Here is an 18,332-nt window from a genome sequence, read left to right on the forward strand (position 1 = left end):
TCCATTTTGCAGTTAAGGAGTCCTTTCAAGGGCAAGTGATTTTTGTCCTGAGCCTCCCAGCTGGTGATTGGTAGTGCCAAGGCCCCAAGTCCATCAGCCAGACTCTAGGCAGAGTGTCCCACCCTCATAATCTTGACACCAGGGAGGGGCAAACTGTAGTCTGCCTCCTATTTTTTATAAATACATTTTTGTTGGAACATGATCCTACTCAATTATTTGTATCATCTACAGCTTTTTTTGGACCACAAGGGCAGAGCTGAGTCTTTGTGACAGAGAATATATGGCCCCACAAAGCCTAATTTACTCTCTGTCCCTTTACAGGAAAAGTTTGGCCGTCTCTGCCCTACACTGCTCTGGGACTCATATCTAAACCAATGGGGACCCAACCACATTTGTGGAAGAAAAGATGGAATAGTATAAAGATGTCACTTCTTGTAGGGCAGTACCCAGGAAATCCCAGTGGGAATATGTTTTTGCACAAATGAGATGGTGGGAGACATTGTATTAAATTATTCTAAAGTTTATTTGGAAGAGGGCCGGGTGTAGTGGCTCACTCCTGTAATCCCAGCATTTTGGGAGGCTGAGGCATGTGGATCACTTGAGGTCAGGAGTTTGAGACCAGCCTGGCCAGCATGGTGAAACCCTGTCTCTACTGAAAAAACAAAAACAAAAACAAAAAATATTAGCCAGACATGGTGGCACATGCCTGTAATCCCAGTTAGGAGGCTGAGGCAGGAGAATCCCTTGAACTTAGGAGGCAGAGGTTGCAGTGAGCCAAGATCATGCCACTGTGCTCTAGCCTGGGTGAAAGAGTGAGACTTTGTCTCCAAAAAAAAAAAAAAAATGATAATAATAAAGTTTATTTGGAAGAAAAAAAAGGTAAAAATAACTGATGGGACTTTGAAATAGAACAGTGCATAGAAGCCAGACCTTCCATGTAGTCCAACACAGCAGAACTATCATGGTTAAATAAAGGTTGATATTGTGGTAAATATAGGCAAACTAATGACACAGAACAGCCCCGATTCAGACCCTAGTGTCTGTACACATTAAAAAATGCATTAAGATGACATCACATGAGTCAGAAGGGGACAAATTGTTCAGGAATTCATGCAGGAGTAATTGCTCATCTGTTTGCTAGTTAATTTTGTAACATCCCTCCCCGAGAAGCAAAATACATTCTTTGTACATTAATGTCAGTCCACAAACCTTTTATTTTTAAGTAAAGGAAAATAGATGTGAATGTTTATTGAATTTGTCATCAAGGGAGGCCTTTCTGTGCATCAAGGGGAAATGACAAAGGAAAGATTGATATGATTAAATAATTGAGACTTTATCAAGTTACCAAATGGATTAGTGCAAGCAAGCACAGAGTGGGGGAGATATTTGCAGCCGACCTGCTGAGATTTTAGGATGTAATTGAGCAGAAGGTGCAAAATGATAATCCACAAGGTAGGACATAAGAAGTAGTTGCTACTTGGCCAGGTGTGGTGGCTCACACTTGTGATCCCAGCAGTTTCGGAGGCTGAGGCGGGCAGATCACTTGAGGTCAGGGGTTTGAGACCAGCCTGGCCAACATGGTGAAAACCCGTCTCTAATAAAATACAAAAATTAGCCAGGTGTGGTGGTGCACACCTGTGGTCCCAGCTACTAGGGAGGTGGAGGCTGCAGTGAGCCAAGATCGTGCCACTGCATTCCAGCCTGGGCGACAGAGCGAGACTCTGTCTCCAAAAAAAAAAGTAGTAGTTGATACTTGAACTATTTCTGACTAATGGTCAAAGGAGGGTGGATTGAAATGTTGAAAGCGGGTGAATCGAGACATTGACGGCCCATCCCCTCGTTGTCAGATGAGCAAGGCTTTTCTTGACCTGCTAGTTAGGGGTGAGAACTGGACACCCGCTGCTGTTGAGAGGATGGATTGTCACAGTCTTCCAGGACTGCTTTTGGCAACCCTTCCTACTCTACTTGAAAGCAGTCCTAAGAAAATAACCCAAAATATGGAGTATGATTAGATACAAAGATGATCACTGCTGTGCCACTTACACTAGCAAAAATGTGGCAGTCTTGCTGGGAGGAGCAGGGTCAGGGTGGTGCTCCCTCTGCAGAGTTGCAGTTGGGGCCTGATGGGTCTGGTTGGGCCCCACTCCTTGACCTTGTCCCTCCTCACATCTTTCTAGCCAGTAGCCCATGTCTCCTACTTAGTGGAGTAATAAGGCCGGGAGAAATAGGTGTACCTTTATTTTCATGTAACGGCAAAATGACTTTCCCCAAATCACAGAGCTGGAATTGGGAATCCTGGAGTTAGATCCACCAGGATTAGTACACAATTAGAGGTGCTCAGTCAAGTATCTGAGAGCGTCCAGAATCAGCTCAGCTGGCCTCCTTTTCACTTGCTCGTAGCATGGCCTTACAAAGTTGCAAAGACCTGCTGGAATCAAGGCCTCATATTTCAGAATAATAATGGGAATTCAGGCTGGGCACGGTGGCTCACACCTGTACTCTCAGCACTTTGAGAGGCTGAGGCGGGTGGATCACCTGAGGTCAGGAGTTCAAGACCAGCCTGGCCAACATAGTGAAACCCTGTCTCTACTTAAAATACAAAAAAATAACTGGACATGGTGGTGGAGACCTGTAATCCCAGCTACTTGGGAGGCTGAGGCAGGAAATTGCCTGAACCCGGGTGGTGGAGGTTGCAGTGAGCCGAGATCGCATCACTGCACTCCAGCCTGGGTGACAGAGTGAGACTCCATCTCGGGCGGTGGGGTGGGGGGGGAGAAGAATGGAAATTCATTTTATAAAAAGCATTTTTGATTGTAGAAAAATCTTAGGAAAATTAAGAAAATTTTGAAGAGGAGAAGAGCTCTCCATACACTTGCTACCTAGAGATAAAGTTAGCATTCAGTGTGGAACTTACTCTTCTTTTTCTATAAAAGGTGTTTTTTTGAAAACAAAGTAGAAGATTTTATTATACAATCTGTGGATTTAAATTTTTAAATATTATGTTGTATGGATTTTCCATTCTATTAAATAGCCTAAGAAGAATTGTAATGGCTGCACAGCTGTTTCTGGAGATACGGTGCCCTCAAGCTGTGTGTGAGGAACTAGGTTGCTCCCATCTCCATGTCACCAAGCACTTTATCTACATCTTTGATTTCCTGAAGACGGGTATATTGAGGGACAGTGGGAGGGGAGGAGGGACAGGAATTCTGTCCCCTCTCATTTTCTTAATAAATATTGGTCAAGGATGGATTTTTCATTGCTTTTTTGCTCTAGATATCTCAATTAGTAATTGATGGACATGTGAGCTCTTCAGTAAGGAAATTCATTCATTCATTCACAAATTGTACTCATTGCTTAGAGGCCAGATTCTTGATAAACTGGTGGTTAAAACTGCAGTTGCTCCCTTTCTTTGTGGCTAAAGGTCTGGCTGAGAGGCAGAGGCTAAAACAATAAACTAAGGAGTGACACCTTGCAAAGTCATCTCTCCTAAGCGACGCCCTGAGGGCCCATCCACAGTTTTGCATGCATGGGGTTGGCAGGTCAGGCATCCTGGGGTGTGTTGGCGCTTTTTCAGCAGATCCACTGGGTGGGCTTTGCTTTCTGCTTGTGGCTTTTTGCAACGACTGTGGCATCCTCATGGCTGCTTTGGCTTCAGGGCTCCACTCACGTCCTCACAGTATGAAATTCCTTGAGCCTCAGACATGGCATGTGTGTGTCACTAATGAGAACTGTTGGTAGAATCAGGAACAGTATTAAACCCTAGAAGCTGCCTCCCCCTCTCCAGCCTGTTCAGATCCAGCATTTTCATCAGGGAAAGCCCCTTTCAATAAAAGTGAGGCCTCAGTTTTCTCATCTGTAAGATGTATGTGTGGGGCTGGCTAGCTCTGCAGTTTTCAGAATGGCACCTAAGATGCACTTTAAAACATTCCTTTGAGTTAATGTGTACTAGAAAAGATCTATCAAGTTGTAAAAAGCGGGTTGATTGATAAAGAAGTATTAATAACATTTGATTTTTTTTTAAAGAAGATGGTAAGTCAGTGAGTAGTGTTTGGAGGCCACAAATCCTTCCAGTGCCGAAGCTTTGCGGTCTTAAGTGGCAGGTGGGAGCCAGGAGTCTGAGTACAACCCTCTGGCCAGCCCCAGTCAAATGAATGGGCCTCTCTGCTTGCTGCTCTTAAAACGTCTTCAGAGATAGTTGCACTTTTTATTTCTGGTCACTGGCTGGGGACCAGAGCTTGGAAGTATTTCTGGTCTGGGCTGATCACAGGGTCCTGCTTCACAGCCTGTCTGCTGTCAGCCGTCTGACACGGGCGGGCCAGCCTTCCCATGTGATTCAAGGGGGCTGACAGCAGCCCATTGCCACAAATGTCTGCCTAAACCCCAGGCTTGATGAGCACTTGACAGGTACACACTGGTGTGTCTGTGAGCTCTTCATGATTCTCAGCGGCAGGATGAGGGCGGGGAAGGAAGATGTAGGTGAAGAGTTTTGACCTAGGAGCGCGCTAGGGAAGCGAGCCAAGGTGTCTGCGGACTTCCAGTCCCATCCACACCCAGAAGACATGGTGGGGGCCCCCACCCCTCTCCTGTGGCGTTGGTTGCATGTGTGTGTCTTTCCAGCTTAATGATAAGCAGTCGAGGGAAGGTCCGGGTCCTGCTTTCCCTTGTGTATTTACTGGTCCTGAATGCACGTGATGCTAAATTAATGTCTGAGCGCAACAGTCATCCGTGCCACAGATGACACCAAGCACCAAGCTTCGGGGGCCCCCGCAGTCTGTGGGAGACAATCCAAGCTTGGGCTGGGCACTGCGCTCAATGCTGGAAAATTATAAAGACAGAGCAGCCAAGTCACCAGCTTTCAAGGAAACGAGTGTAGTTAGGGAACTAAGAAAAAATAACAAGCATGATGAACAGTGCGATGCCCGGGATAAAAGCAGTAAATGCCTACAGATGATGACGTGTGTCCAGGAGAGCTAGGAAAAGAGGTGGACTTCCATTTGCAAAGGCAAAGGCACTGTTTCAGGGGGTCATTCTCCAATCGGTAGGTTTTGATGTTATAGAAACGGGGAGCCCTGTTGGGTCTTCAAGAAAGTGGGTGGGAAGAAAGGCACAAGGTCTGGAGATGTTTTGGAAGAAACAGTAGCTGTGTTTGGTGAGCGCATGGGATGTACGGAGGAAGGTGTGAAGAATCTGGAAAGCTTAGAATGTCTCCCACAGACTGTGGGGGCCTCTGAAGAGTCTGAAGTAATGGTTGCTTTGAATGCAAGGAGATTCTGGGATCTGTGCAGTGTGCTGAGAACAACCCCACAGAGGGGATGGGGGGAGGGATGGGGCCAGGAAGAGAGGAAGCAGGGGAGAGGGGAGGCAGGCAAGGGAGGAGGCCAGGTAAGAAGAAGCTCAGGCCTTGAAGAGGGATTCGCACGCCCTCCCCTCCTCTTCCTGACCTGTCGGGGCATCCCCAGCCTCAGATGTTCTCAGTCTGGCCGGTGAAAACATCTGGAATCGTGACTCCAGCCACGCTAGCCATCTCACTTTTTATAATAAAAACTGAACAAGCAAGGAACACCTAGTGACGACTCATGGCCCTTGTTTTCCCCGCATCTCTGGAGTCTGAGTCACCAGCTTGGCACCCACAGTTAAGCCTTGAAGGTGTGCAAGTTATAACCCGGTGTCTGGCACGGAGAACCTTAGCGCTCCTTCCCCTCCAGGTCTTCCATTCTTTTGTTGATTTGTCTCCAATACGGGTTCCCTCAAAACCAACTCTCTTCCATTTATTTCTGTCCCTAGTTTTGAGCACAGAGCCTCGTTGCTAGAGCCTGGCACTCCGTAGATGTTCACTAAGGTGACCTCTGTGCGTAGTCCCAGGTAGATGTGGCACCCAGGATATGCCCACCTTTCTCAAACTCAGACTGGAACGCGTGGTCCTGCCCTCGTTCCTCATTTTTTCACCCTGCGGCGTGGTCTTGGCTCTGAATAACCGCTGCCACCTCCTAAACTGAACACAGTTGTCTAGGGAAATGCACCCAGAGGGGCACCATGAGTGAGTCTGATCGGCTGGCGTGCCTGTCGGTGGCTGCCCATGCCTTCCGATGGGCCTTGCTGTTTTCTCCCCCAGGAAGAGGCAGCCCACCCGAGCCCCAGGCAGCATGTTCCTCCTGTGCCCTGGGTGCATTAGGCGAGATCAGGCGTGTTCAGGGTGGTATGACGATAGACAGTGCTCCGGGAGCATTAGGAAAGGTTCTGCTGATCAGGCTTCTGTAACAGGGCGGGGCATCTGCTAAGGTGGCGGGAAAGGTTTGGATTTCACTGCACCTGGGCTGGTCCTCGCCCTGAGTCGGAGCCTTGCATTCCCTGCCAAGCCACGCCCAGAAGCATCCTGGCAGGGACACCAGTCACGTGTTGACTCTACTTGGGCTGTTTCCCAGACCAGTCGGATCAGAACTAGGAGGCAGATTTCCGCGATTTTGCCTTTGGAGTGAGAGGAGGCTGGGGTGTTAACCCCGTGGTCTCCTCATGGTCCCATCAAGTGACTCTGTGAAAGCCAGGAGTCCCTCCCACCCACCCCAGGCCCCGAAGGCTTCTCCACTATAGCAACGGGGTCCAAAGCTCGGGGTGCTGGGTGTCAGGCCGTCAGTAACAGGAGGACCGACCTGCTGGGGCGGAATGTCTGTGGGTTTTAGGGTCCTCCGGAATGCACTCTTGCTCGCGGAGGGAGATGAGCAGATGTGATGAGTTTCCGTCGACAGAGCTGGTGACAGAAATTACAGAGAGCAGGTGGAATCTCCCGCTTTTTGTTTTCTAACCCGGAGGAAATCTGATGAAATCAACATGATACTCCAGAAATTATCATCAAACATGGAGAATGAGTCATTCTAAACAAGGCACACAGGGAATTGGCAGGGGAGGAGCAAGGGCAGTATTTATGCCTCGATCCCCTCCAGGCCAGCTGCTTTCCTTCTGCAGCGTTCAGGTTCATGGCCGCAGGAGAACGGAGGAGAACGTGAACAGTCTGTGCGCTCAGCCTGAGGTTCCCGTAAGACCTTCTCCGCCCCAGACACGCTCTCGTTAGGTTGGTTTTTCTGGATTGATTTGTTCTCTAATTGTTCCTTGGGGTAGATCATTGGCAGTAGGCCACAGGGAGAATATTCTGTGATCTGGAGTCTGCGCGTGGCGTGACGGCAGCCGTAGCAGAGGGGGTGTGTGCGGCTTCTTGAGTTTGCCGCCGGAATCTGTCAGTGATTCCTTCTATATGCAGTGATGTTGTCTGTTCAGACGCTGCCCTCTTGGTTCCTGGGGAGGAGCCAAGAGCAGCCTCTTTTGTCTCTGGATGAATCAGCCTTTGCACAGAAAAAGGAAAAACTTATCAGTTATGAGTTCAAATGCGCCTTCCTGTCTTCCTAGACCTGACCCTGGCTGGGAGGTGAAGAGGTGAGATGGAGCCTGCTCCTCTAGGGGGTCTTGAGATCCAGTGGTGGCTGTCCTGCCCAGGGTGGGCCCTGCAACTGCAGGCTGTCCTGGAGAAGTGACCACTGGGACCTGCTGAGTAGACGGTGGTCAAGCTTGTTGGGCTGTCCAGGTAAACCCGAGGTGCCCACCAAGGGAACCTGTTGGTGTTTTGAGAATGTGTGGCTTAGGTTTCAGGAACAGAGTAGAATTCCTAAATTCAGTCTCCTGAGTATAATCCTATCACATCAGCCATTTGGCTCCCTTAAAGATTATCCCAGAGATACCTACCGAGTTACCTCTGAAACAGTCATCTTTGTTGAAACCGAATTCGTTCATTCATTCGGGTTTGAGAGCCAACCATGCACATGACAGGAACAGAAAAAGACAAACAGATGGTCCTATGTCCTGGGAATGCTCAGATTCTCATGGAGAAATTGGGCCAGGGACAAGTCTGTGCATGGTGTGTCTAGCGGTGGTAAAGGGCAGAGAAAGAGGATGGGGTGAGGGCCGCTTGTGTTGACATTTGAGCAAAGACCTGAATGAAGTGAGGGGATGAGAGCATCTCGTGTCTAGGCCGGGGCCTTCTGGGCTGAGAGCACTGCATGTGCAAAGGCCCCGTGGTGGGAGGGGCTTGGTACCTGGGGAACTTCATGGAGACCAGAAGAGTCAAGTGGAGGAAGGCAGAGAACAGCAGGAAATGGGACAGGGGCTGATGATGTTGGGCTTCTAGGGCACTGGAAGCTGCTGATGAGAGCCCAGGAGCCTTTGGAGGGTTTCAAACAGAGTCTGGAGGGTGTCTGACTGACTTTTCAAAATGTTCCGGCTGCTAATTGAGGGGTGGACCCCAGGCCGCAGGCAGGCCTGCTGGAGAGGAGCTGATGACTGTAATTGCATCGAGAGATGACGGTGGTGTGGAGGTGCTGGGGAGAGGTCAGCCAGAGGTTGTGTTCTGCAGGTGGAGCCACCAGGAGTGCGTGAGAGAGGGACGGGGCAGGGAAGACGGAGAGGGATGCTGGGCTTCTTGGATGGCTGGATGGAGCTGCCGTGCATGGCTGAGATGGGTGAGGCCAGGGGCAGGGGTTTGGGGCAAGCTCCAGAGTTGGCTTTGGATCCAGGAAATTCAAGATGCACCTTAGGTACTGAAGGGAGCACTTGGTGGGCAGGTGGGTGTCTGAGTCTGAGGTTCAGGAGCCACTTGTTAAAAGAATGGGAATGCAGCCATGTCCACCTGTGCTTTGAGGGGGCTCAGGCTGCCTGGGCATTTGAATTGGTGGCTCCTTAGCAGTTTTCCTAGCCAAGGGGAGATAGCCACACCCATGAACACACCATTCTCTCTCATGGCACGTGCCTGGGAAGGTAGCTAATGTATGTTTCCTAATATTTTCTAATTTTAAAAATGTTTTATTGTGCACATTTTCATACAAGTACATAATTTTAGGAAAGATAGCATAATGAACCTTCGGGAGCTCATTATAAAGTCAATCACAGCATTGTGCCTTTTACTCCTTTTCTAATAAAGCAAGGACCAGTTCACGGGTGCGGCACTCGGGATGGGTGAGTCGGATCTGAGGCTCTGGGCCGTGGGCTCTGGGCTACCTGCGCTCCACAGTCCATGCACTGGTGGGTCACTCTAGGACCTCGCAGGGCTGGGAATCAGCGGAGCTAAGAGATGAGGAAAGAGAAGATGGGCTTCCTGGAAGCTTGGGTGAGGTTGAAGGAACAATGCAGAGGTGGATGGTGTTGGGCCAGCTGGAGACACAGCAAGTTCCAGCGAATGTGGCCAGTGATTGATTGAAGGGTTGAGATCGGCAATACGTAACCCTGGAGGTACAGGTGGAGACTGAGTAGTCGGGGGCTTTTCATCTCAGGCCAGGGCAGCAGCATGGCTTTGAGAAAATCAAGGGCTCACCAGAGGTGGATGGTGAGGAGCTTGAGGAGCTCCAGGGGCCCAGCAGCCACTGGCAGCAAAGGCCTGGACAACTCTGGGCGTGGGAAGAAATAGTTAGCAAGACTGGGAGCAGAGAGTGTTTTGTCAGGCTCACGTCTTGGCTGCGTTACCCTGGGCAAGTTGCTTTAGTGATCTCTCCAAGCCCGTTTTCATGGAATCTGCAAAGTGCAGCCAAGTCTGGTACCTGCTGCCTAGGGCCCTTGAGGACGCAGTGGGATGGTGCCTGGTGGAGCTTGGAGCGCAGCCTGTGCTGTAAGGGGAGGACACATAACCGTCAGCGTCCACGTCTGTTTGTTAGATGCCGTTAGAATCCATCGGGGGAAGTGGGTGATCCAGGGGAGATTGAGAGGTTATCACCCAGAGGTGGCCAGTGAGGGTGGCCACACCAGGCTGAGCTGGGAAGAGGAGGAGGGGTGGGAGGGGAGAGGATTCTGCTGTAGAAAAGAGGACAGAGCTGACATCCCAGTGAGGAGCACACAGGGCAGCCCCGGGATGCTGGCTGCATTCTCCATCCCGTGCCAGCCCTCTGTAGATGCAGTGGTGTCTGGAGGAGCAGAGCTTCCCTTTCAGCCCTCAGTGTGACTCCACCTGCTCAGGAAGGTTTTGGGAGTGGAGAGCCCTCTGCACTCAGTCCACACCAGGGCTGGCTGCCCTCTTTCTGTGCTGTAAAAACGGCCCCGAGGGTGCGGACAGGGGGCACCTCTGTTACTCACCCCTGAATGTCTGGATGGGTGTTACAGCTACACTCAAGGATGGCCTCCCTCTGGCCCTGGGGAGGAAGCTGTCAGTCTGGGGATTTACAGAGCATTGAGGGCCACAGGACACACGTCTCCCACCTGCTATGTGGAGGGGAGGGCTGCCTGTGAGTGAGCTCAGTGGTGCCCGTGGGAACATGATGGCTTCTGGGCCCTGGGAGTGGGACTTCCCTGCTTGGCTTCTCTCGGCCTGAAAAGGGGTGAGGGTGGCAGAGTCCACAGTTGTTGACTCGTCTTCCTTGAATGGTTTCCTCTATGGAGAGAGGACTGCAGATCTCTTTCTAGAACTGCAAACACTTTAGCTTTTTGTCTCATCACTAGTTCAGGGGAGTGGCCATACTCCATCATCAATAATAAACACACACACTGGTGCATCTCCAGAAAGCACGTGTGCAGTTCTGTGACTTCTTTCTTCTGCTCCCAGGGCGCTGGAGGCCATATGTCAGTAGTTTTCAAAGAAAATGACATTGCTGCTTCCATTTTGCCCTTTTCTACAGCCAGAGTTCTCCTCCTCAATCGGAAAGCTGCAGTGGCTTCCCAGGGTCTCCTGGACAAGACTGACCCTTCACCACCGCGTTCCGCCAGCTTACCTGGCCTCCCGCCTTTGCTGTGGGCTCCACCACAGCCCCTCCATCCCTCTAGCCCCTCCACACTCGCGGGGCCAGGTCTTCACTGTGCCCACCTGTTCTTAGGCCTTCCACAGGCCTCTGGGCCTCCTCCTTCTCACTGAACACTCACTGGCATCTCACCTTCTATGGGCAGCTCTCTGGGCCCCACTAGGTGGCCAGTCGTGCTCTCCAGGTAACAGTTCCTGTTACCGCCCTAGGCCCCACCAGGGCTGGCGATGCCCTGAGCAGCCTGCATGGAGCCCCAGATGCCTGATGCCCATCTCTGCTGACAGCTTTGCAGAGCCAGGACATGCCTGGAAGCTTTTGGGAATGCCTCCCTCTTGTGCCCAGATGGACTTTTTGTTAACCCTCCATGAAATAATTCCTCCTGGCGTGAATGTGAAACCAGACAATGCTATAGTCATGAGGCGGCGGGGTGGCCGAGGTGGCCGAGGCAACCCTTTCCCTTCTGCAGGAGAGTTGTGGGCCGTGGGAAGAGCACACATTGGTGATTAACAGGAGTCTTCGTTCGGCCACTGTGACCCAGAGCCTCACCCGGCGCAGTCCTCGGAGTAGCTCTGGACTGGTGGGGGTGGGAGCACCCCAGTCCCTGACAGGATGGGCAGGTGGGCTCCAGTTGCCCTCACAGCTGACACCCCCTGATTTTTCCTCCTCCTCGGGTGCAGTCAGATGGAGACTCTCAGGCAGGAACTGTCACTGTCACACGTGAAAGGCCACATGGCAAGTACCGGTTGTGGGCTGGAGATTGTCCTGAAGCTCCTCCCCTCACCCACTCATGGGTCTCTTCATTTTCTTTCTGCATCGATTCTCTTCAGTAAATGATCCCGCATTTTTATATGGGAAGGATTTTTACTCCTCACTCAGCCTATTGAAGTCAGGCTGCTCTGGAGGTGGCCATCACTGGGGTCTCCACAGTGGCCTCCAAGCAGCCCGGGGGCTTGCACACGTGGCCCTTGCATTTGGGGGCTGCTGGGCTGCCTGGCTGTGGTAGGGTGGTCTCTCACATGGTGGCAAGACCCCTTCATCCTGCTCTACACGCAGGCTGTGCATTCAGAGCCACTTGGTCACTGCTTCTGGTAGGGGGCAAGGGTGCTGTGCCGTCAGCGCTGAGCCTCAGCGTCCCAGACCCCAGCAGAGGGGTGGAGTGTGGGGTGGAAGGAGGCCTCCTCCTGGCATGAGCACCGTCACTTCCAGCCAGGGACTCTCGGTCCAGGGCGTCCGGGGTTCTCCCCAACGCATAGTTCTCAGGGGCCGGGAATAGGGAATAAGCGTGCAGACCTGACCGTTGTAACTTCATGGGGAAAGATGGAAACATCTGTGACCACCCAGTTTGGGGAGAACGGCTTCATTCCTTCCTGTGAATAACTGGCCTGGGTGAGTGCTGGCCTCCACTCCGCCCCTCCTTACACTGCTGGGTAGGAGAGATGGCGGGGCTGGGCTCAGGTAGGTGTTTTTTAAGGGAAGGGCCCCCAGCAGGGTACTTCTGCCCCTCCCCAGAGAGGTGGCCACCACGCCCTCCTCTCCTGCCGCCTGCTGCATTCAAGCACCACAGCCCCGGTGGCCCAGCAAGGGAGGCTCATCTCTCACAGTTCCAGGGGCCAGAAGTCCAAAGTCAAGGCTCTGGCCAACTCTGTTCCTAGGAGGACCCTCTTCCTGGCTTCATGTGTCCTCACGTGGTAGAGGGAGAGAGAACGGAAGCTCTCTGGTGTCTCAAATAAAGGCGCTGATCTGATCATGAGGACCCCACCTTCATGATCTCTTCTAACTCTAACTACTCCCCACTGCCCCACCTCCCGTGCCATCACATTAGGGGACAGAGCTTCAACATAGGAGTTTCGGGAAACACAGTTCAGTCCATAACACATGCCTTCTCTCCAGACAGCGTTCAGGTGCAGAATGCAGCCTTCTGAGGCCTTGAGATGGAAAGGACACCTCCCTTGAGCCACTATCCGCCGGTCACTGGGAGCTGGGATTGCAGCTTCTGATGCAGTGGTGACAGTGGCTGAGACTTGGCAGGGTTAAATATTGAACACAAGATTGTGCCTATAGCAGCATGTGGACACACGCCTTGCTCTGCTCACTGCACAGGGGCTCTCCAAGCCATGCTCACTGCACATGGAGCCTGGGGGAAGAGTGGGGATGGTCAGGGCTCCCACCCGGCTGCTGCAGAAACGTTGCAAAGGGTGGTGTCAGGGCCTCTGGGTCTCTGCATGGTAAAGGCAGCACACTGGGTCAGAAGCTACATTCTCAGCTGTCCCTGGATAGAGGAATTGAGGAAAAAGGGACCTCAGACTATTGTATATGTGCCCAGTTATGTAGGGGTGAGATTTGCCTGCTCAGAGCTCTAAGTACTGTGGCCAGCTGTGAAAGTGTCTGCCAGTTTCTCTTGGAGAGCACATGAAATTCACTGCTTTGAAATCGGCTCACTCCTGTTCCTGTCCCTTCTCCCTGGACCCTGCTGAAGGGCCTGCTCAGAGCCAGTCACCTCATTCATATCCAGAACCCCCCACATGCTTCAGTCCTGTCTGTGCGCCCTTCCAGAAAAAAAAGCAGAGGCCTTAGGGGTGATTGTTGTGGTCTCTTCCACGGAAAGATCTTTCCTGCTTAGTAACAGTGGTTCAGTAAATATGCCCTGGTTTCATCTGCATACGTTGCATTGAGAATACCTTATGGCCGCTCTGTGTTGTGTTTAGAATTGTTTATTTGGGGTGCAGGGGGATTTCAGGAGCGGATTGGGTAGGGAGCATCACCCTTGGGGTCTCTGCTGGGCTGTGTTCATTGATGGCTGCTTCCCGGGGCCGAGTCACCATGATGACTGCCCCTGCACTGGGATCAGCCACTCTGAACAAGCAGAGGCCGATTTTTCCTTTTCCGAGCCCTGCAGCTAGCAGCATGAACTGTACAGTCCTGCGCTGTCCTCCTCTTTGATTGTAATGAATGGACTGGCCAGGTGCTGGAGCACATTTCACAAACATCCTTATGCCCCTAAGAAGAGCAGGTGCAAACAGCCGGCCAGAAAACACTGCTTGGGCTGTGTGTGCCCAGTGTGCCAATGAGACAAGCACAAAGTGGGCACAGAGGCCAAGGAGCAAGCGCTGCTCTGCTCTGTTGGGCCAGGAAGGATGAAATGGGTCTGTCCTCATTAGAACAGCCTGGAAGAAAGAGGATTCCCACTTCCCATAAAATTACCATTGAACTCATGTTTCGCTTGCTTAAGGGACTTTTTTTCCTCCTCTACTTTCAGGAAGAAGCATATTGCCAAGTGGATGCCGCCGCGCAGCGTGTTTGCTTGAGGCAGAAGCTTCAGCATCTGTTGGGATAACCGGAGGAAGAAATATGAAGCCTTAGCGGCTTTACCCGGGAAGCGAGTTTCGAGATGGCGGCTCAGCGGATCCGAGCGGCCAACTCCAATGGCCTCCCTCGCTGCAAGTCAGAGGGGACCCTGATTGACCTGAGCGAAGGGTTTTCAGAGACGAGCTTTAATGACGTCAAAGGTGAGCTTCTGGGGAACAGGACTGTGGCTAAGGGAGAATGTTGGGAATTTCAAGTTGGGACCCAAGAACTTTTCTGCTTTAAAGATTGCCAGTTTAGCATTCAGATAATTAAAGTTTAGTTCTTTAAACTTCATCATGGTAATAGATTTAGCCCTGGAATCATAGTCACTTGTCTTATTTTTTGGTTCCCCTTTATTAGTGAAACCCCTTCTTGATACAGGGTATGTTTCTTTTTACTTGATAAAATTCCGTGACAGTGTGGTAGGGAGCTTGGTGGTACAGAAACCCAGAGGAACAGAGAGTGTGGTAAGTAGATGAAATATTGAGAACCACTAGAGAAGAAAAAAGGTAGCTTAGGGGAGAGGTCAGCAAACCTTTTCTCCAGTCTGATAGGAAATATTTGAAGCTTTGCAGGCCGTATACCATCTCTGTCACAACTATTCATTGCTGCCTCGTTGCATGAAAGCATCCATGAAGTAAGTCATTAAATAGCCAGAGTCGTGTTTCCAAGACAACTTTTTTTTGCAGACAGCCCCATTTGGCCCCAGGGCCGTGCTTTACCAACCCCTGATCTAGAAGGTGGTTCTAAAGTTTAATAACCCTGGGTCTCCAGGTTTCTCCAGTAGCCTCGTAAAATTGAGTTCATGAGAAAACCTATCTTTTGGACACCAAGGTGAATACTAGCAGGTCATTTTCTTCCTGCACATCTGCCGTAACCTAGGCCACGTTCAGTCTCTCTCACATGCTCCGTTGGGGCTTGGCAGCTACAGTGACAGCACCATCATCATCAATATCATCATCCCTTGGCTTTCTCTTAGCTGTTGAAATTGTCTTGCCTGGAGCACAGCTGAAAAGTAGGAACTTGACTTTGACCATTTGTATCCTCAGCCCCAGCCTAAAGTCAGTGCTAAGTAAATGTTTCTTGAACTAAACTGCTATCCCCCAGATAAAGTTGTAATCCTCTACCCTGATGTACAAAAATTATATGCACTGTGTTTATGTCTGTCTAATTGAGTAGCTTCTCCTTCCCCTTTATCCCAAACATCTTCTCCCTGCCTCTGATTGATGCTGGCATCCCTGAGCATTGCTGTAAATGTTCTTTAAAAGAAACGTCTAGCCCGTGTGAGATTTTATTTGTAAGAGAGCAGCAGTGATTGGGTGTTGCCATAAATAACTGAAGCATTTATTTTTCAGATTCTGTTAATGGACATTTTGTTTTTTACTTTATAGCCCAACTCATCAGAGTCAAAGCTAGAACTTGGGAGCATAAAGTGTGTGATTTGGGCAGAGTGTTAAAGTGAGGAGGGCAGAGTCTTAAAGTGAGGTGAATTTTTAAAAATGTCAGTGGGCCGGGCACGGTGGCTCACGCCTGTAATCCCAGCACTTTAGGAGGCCGAGGCAGGCAGATCACGAGGTCAGGAGTTCGAGACCAGCCTGGCCAACATGGTGAAACCCCCGTCTCTACTAAAAATACAAAAAATTAGCCAGGCATGGTGGAGCGTGCCTGTAATCCCAGCTACTCAGGAGGCTGAGGCAGGAGAATCACTTGAACCCAGGAGGCAGAGGTTGCAGTGAGCCGAGATCACACCACTGCACTCTGAGACTCTATATAAAAAAAAATAATAATAATAATAATAATGACAGTGCTCTGGAGGAAATATTGGCTGTTATCCCTAAAAGAATCCCTAATTTAGAGGAGGAAGACAAACAAGACAGCCTCGAACATGAAGGGGAGGGTGTTTTGAGAATCTGAGGTGGACAGAACCATGGGATCTCTGGCCTTGCCCAGAGATTGCCCAGAGATCCTGGGGAATCTACCTCCGAGGCGCCACATGTGACCCAGGCAGTTTGCTAGCCAGAAGCTTCACGCACATCCCAGTGATAGACAGACTTCAAGGTGGGAATTTATTTGAGCCAAAGTATCTGCCATGAAACCTTCTACTCTGATGAATGTTTTGCCTGCAGAAGAACGTAGGCAGACGGATAGGAAATGTATTATTCAGTACATTGAACTTCCTAACACCCAGGGAGATTTTTGTATTAAAATCAAGGTGGCTGTGAATCTGGGTAACACTCCTCAGAATTCATTAAGATAGAATTCGATAGGGATTCTCTGGCATTTGATGGGATGGAAGCCCTTCCCCAGTGTCCCCATCTGCTTGGCGGCAGTTGACTGATGGAGGGCCTCATCTAGAAGGGGGAATCACACAACAGTCCACCTCCGTAGGGTCCTGGAAAGGAAGAGTGGGGTGATTTCCCTTGGCTAAGCCTGATCCCTTGAGTGAAATCTGTGACCACTTCTCTTCCAAGGAGAGTGCTGGGAATTTTAAGTGAAACCATTCTTATTCTTCAGTTGGATAAAACTGAGTGATAATTCTCATTGATACATTCTAGGCTACGCACAAAGCATAATTGATTGCTTTGGTTTCTTAATTTTGAAACTACTGTAAGGGAATTATTCTGAGTGAGCATAATAAGGACATAACCTTTGAGGGATTCTAGCAAGATTTCGATGGCCGGCAAGCTCTACTTAATTTTCATTTAGTTTTCATCTTTATGTGACATTTCCAGTAGATTATGTCAAGGAGATAAAATGGTTTATTATATTCCTGGAGATCATGACTAGCAAGCAGAAATGAGAGAGAAGAGCTTCTGTATCCTCTGGCCTCAGCCTGACCCACATCAATTCTTCCCACCTCTCCATGAAAGCCATTTTCTTTCACAGGTTTTGGTTCACTCCCATCTCATATTAAATAATTTGTTGGTTTTATGATTTTTTTAGAGCACAAGGGCACAGCCAGGGGGAATTCAGACACTGCTTTCACCAACACCAGGATCCAATAGCATAGATTATGGCTTCTCTGTGTCGTTTACGCATGCACGATGATCATTCATTCCACAAATACTCATTGAGTCCCCGCTACGTGCCAGGCCTTGTACGAGGCCCAGGGATACAACAGCAAACAAAACAGGCTCTAATGGTGCTGATACCCTAATGGGGAGATGGAGGCTCCCCCTGCAAAAGAAACACACACACAGACACACATACACGTATTTCATATATATATACACATACATATAATATATATATAAAGGATATATGTATTTTATATATATAATATATATAATATATATGTGTATATATAATATATATAATATATATGTGTATATATAATATATATAATATATATATCTGTATATATAATATATATAATATATATATGTGTATATATATATATATATGGTATGTAGAGAAGGAAAAATTCTTAGTTCTTGGCTTGGGCCCCTATAACAAAAGACATTAATAAGAGAAAAGCATGCAAACTTACTTAATATATGTTATATGTATATTACAGATATATAATTTCTTCATAAGGAAATGAAGACTTAAAGAAGTAATTAAACCTGAGGGATTTGATGAGGTGTGGAGAGTCCTGGAAAAATGTGATGGGACAAGAAAAAGCATAAGCGAGTGTCATGAGCTGGAGGACAGCAAGGCCTGGGCATTGCAGATTCCCTGTGTCCTTGGAGATAGGATGCTCTGTCCCCCACATATAGGGAGGGCCCCTCCCACTTGAGGGTCTATGACCTGCTTCAGGGGGCAGGCAGGGAGTCCTGCCTGCACCTGCGGTTTCTCAAATTCCTCCAGCTTAAAATATGTGTGGTGCTATATTTTGGGGTAGCATGTTCTGAACCTCATCAGGTACATGATGTAGTGGTTGGTGGTAAGAGCTATGGAAAAAGATAACATTGGGGCCAGGAGATGTCTATTTCACATAACATCCTGTGCGTCCGCAAGTTGGGTCAAGCAATATTATGACAAGTGCCTTATCTACGTCTTTGCATTTTGTCCTCTCCAAAGCTCATTGAGGAAATACACTTTTTGTCCACCATGAGTGGAGTCTTAGGCTCTGGAGATCACACAGTTTCTAAAGGGCTCCACTCGAGTCTGGGTTTAGTGATCCCAGAGCCGGGTTCTCTGAGACACCCAGATAGACCGCCTGCTGTAATTTCACAGGAGGAGGTAGGTGGGGCTTCAAGGCCCAGGGATGCTCCCAGCTAA

General features: G+C 49.6%; 1 protein-coding gene across 1 annotated transcript in view; it reads left to right on the plus strand.

The window, feature by feature from the left end:
- Positions 1–18,332, plus strand: part of SH3BP4 (SH3 domain binding protein 4) — a 105,478-nt gene that overhangs the window by 70,903 nt on the left and 16,243 nt on the right. Inside the window, exon 3 of the mRNA XM_034955405.4 lies at positions 14,020–14,269. Within this exon, the coding sequence (XP_034811296.1) occupies positions 14,152–14,269 (118 nt within the window). The 5' untranslated portion in view covers positions 14,020–14,151. The remainder of the gene's footprint in view (positions 1–14,019; positions 14,270–18,332) is intronic.

Source organism: Pan paniscus, chromosome 13 (genome assembly GCF_029289425.2).
Source record: "Pan paniscus chromosome 13, NHGRI_mPanPan1-v2.0_pri, whole genome shotgun sequence".
Taxonomy (NCBI): Eukaryota; Metazoa; Chordata; class Mammalia; order Primates; family Hominidae; genus Pan; species Pan paniscus.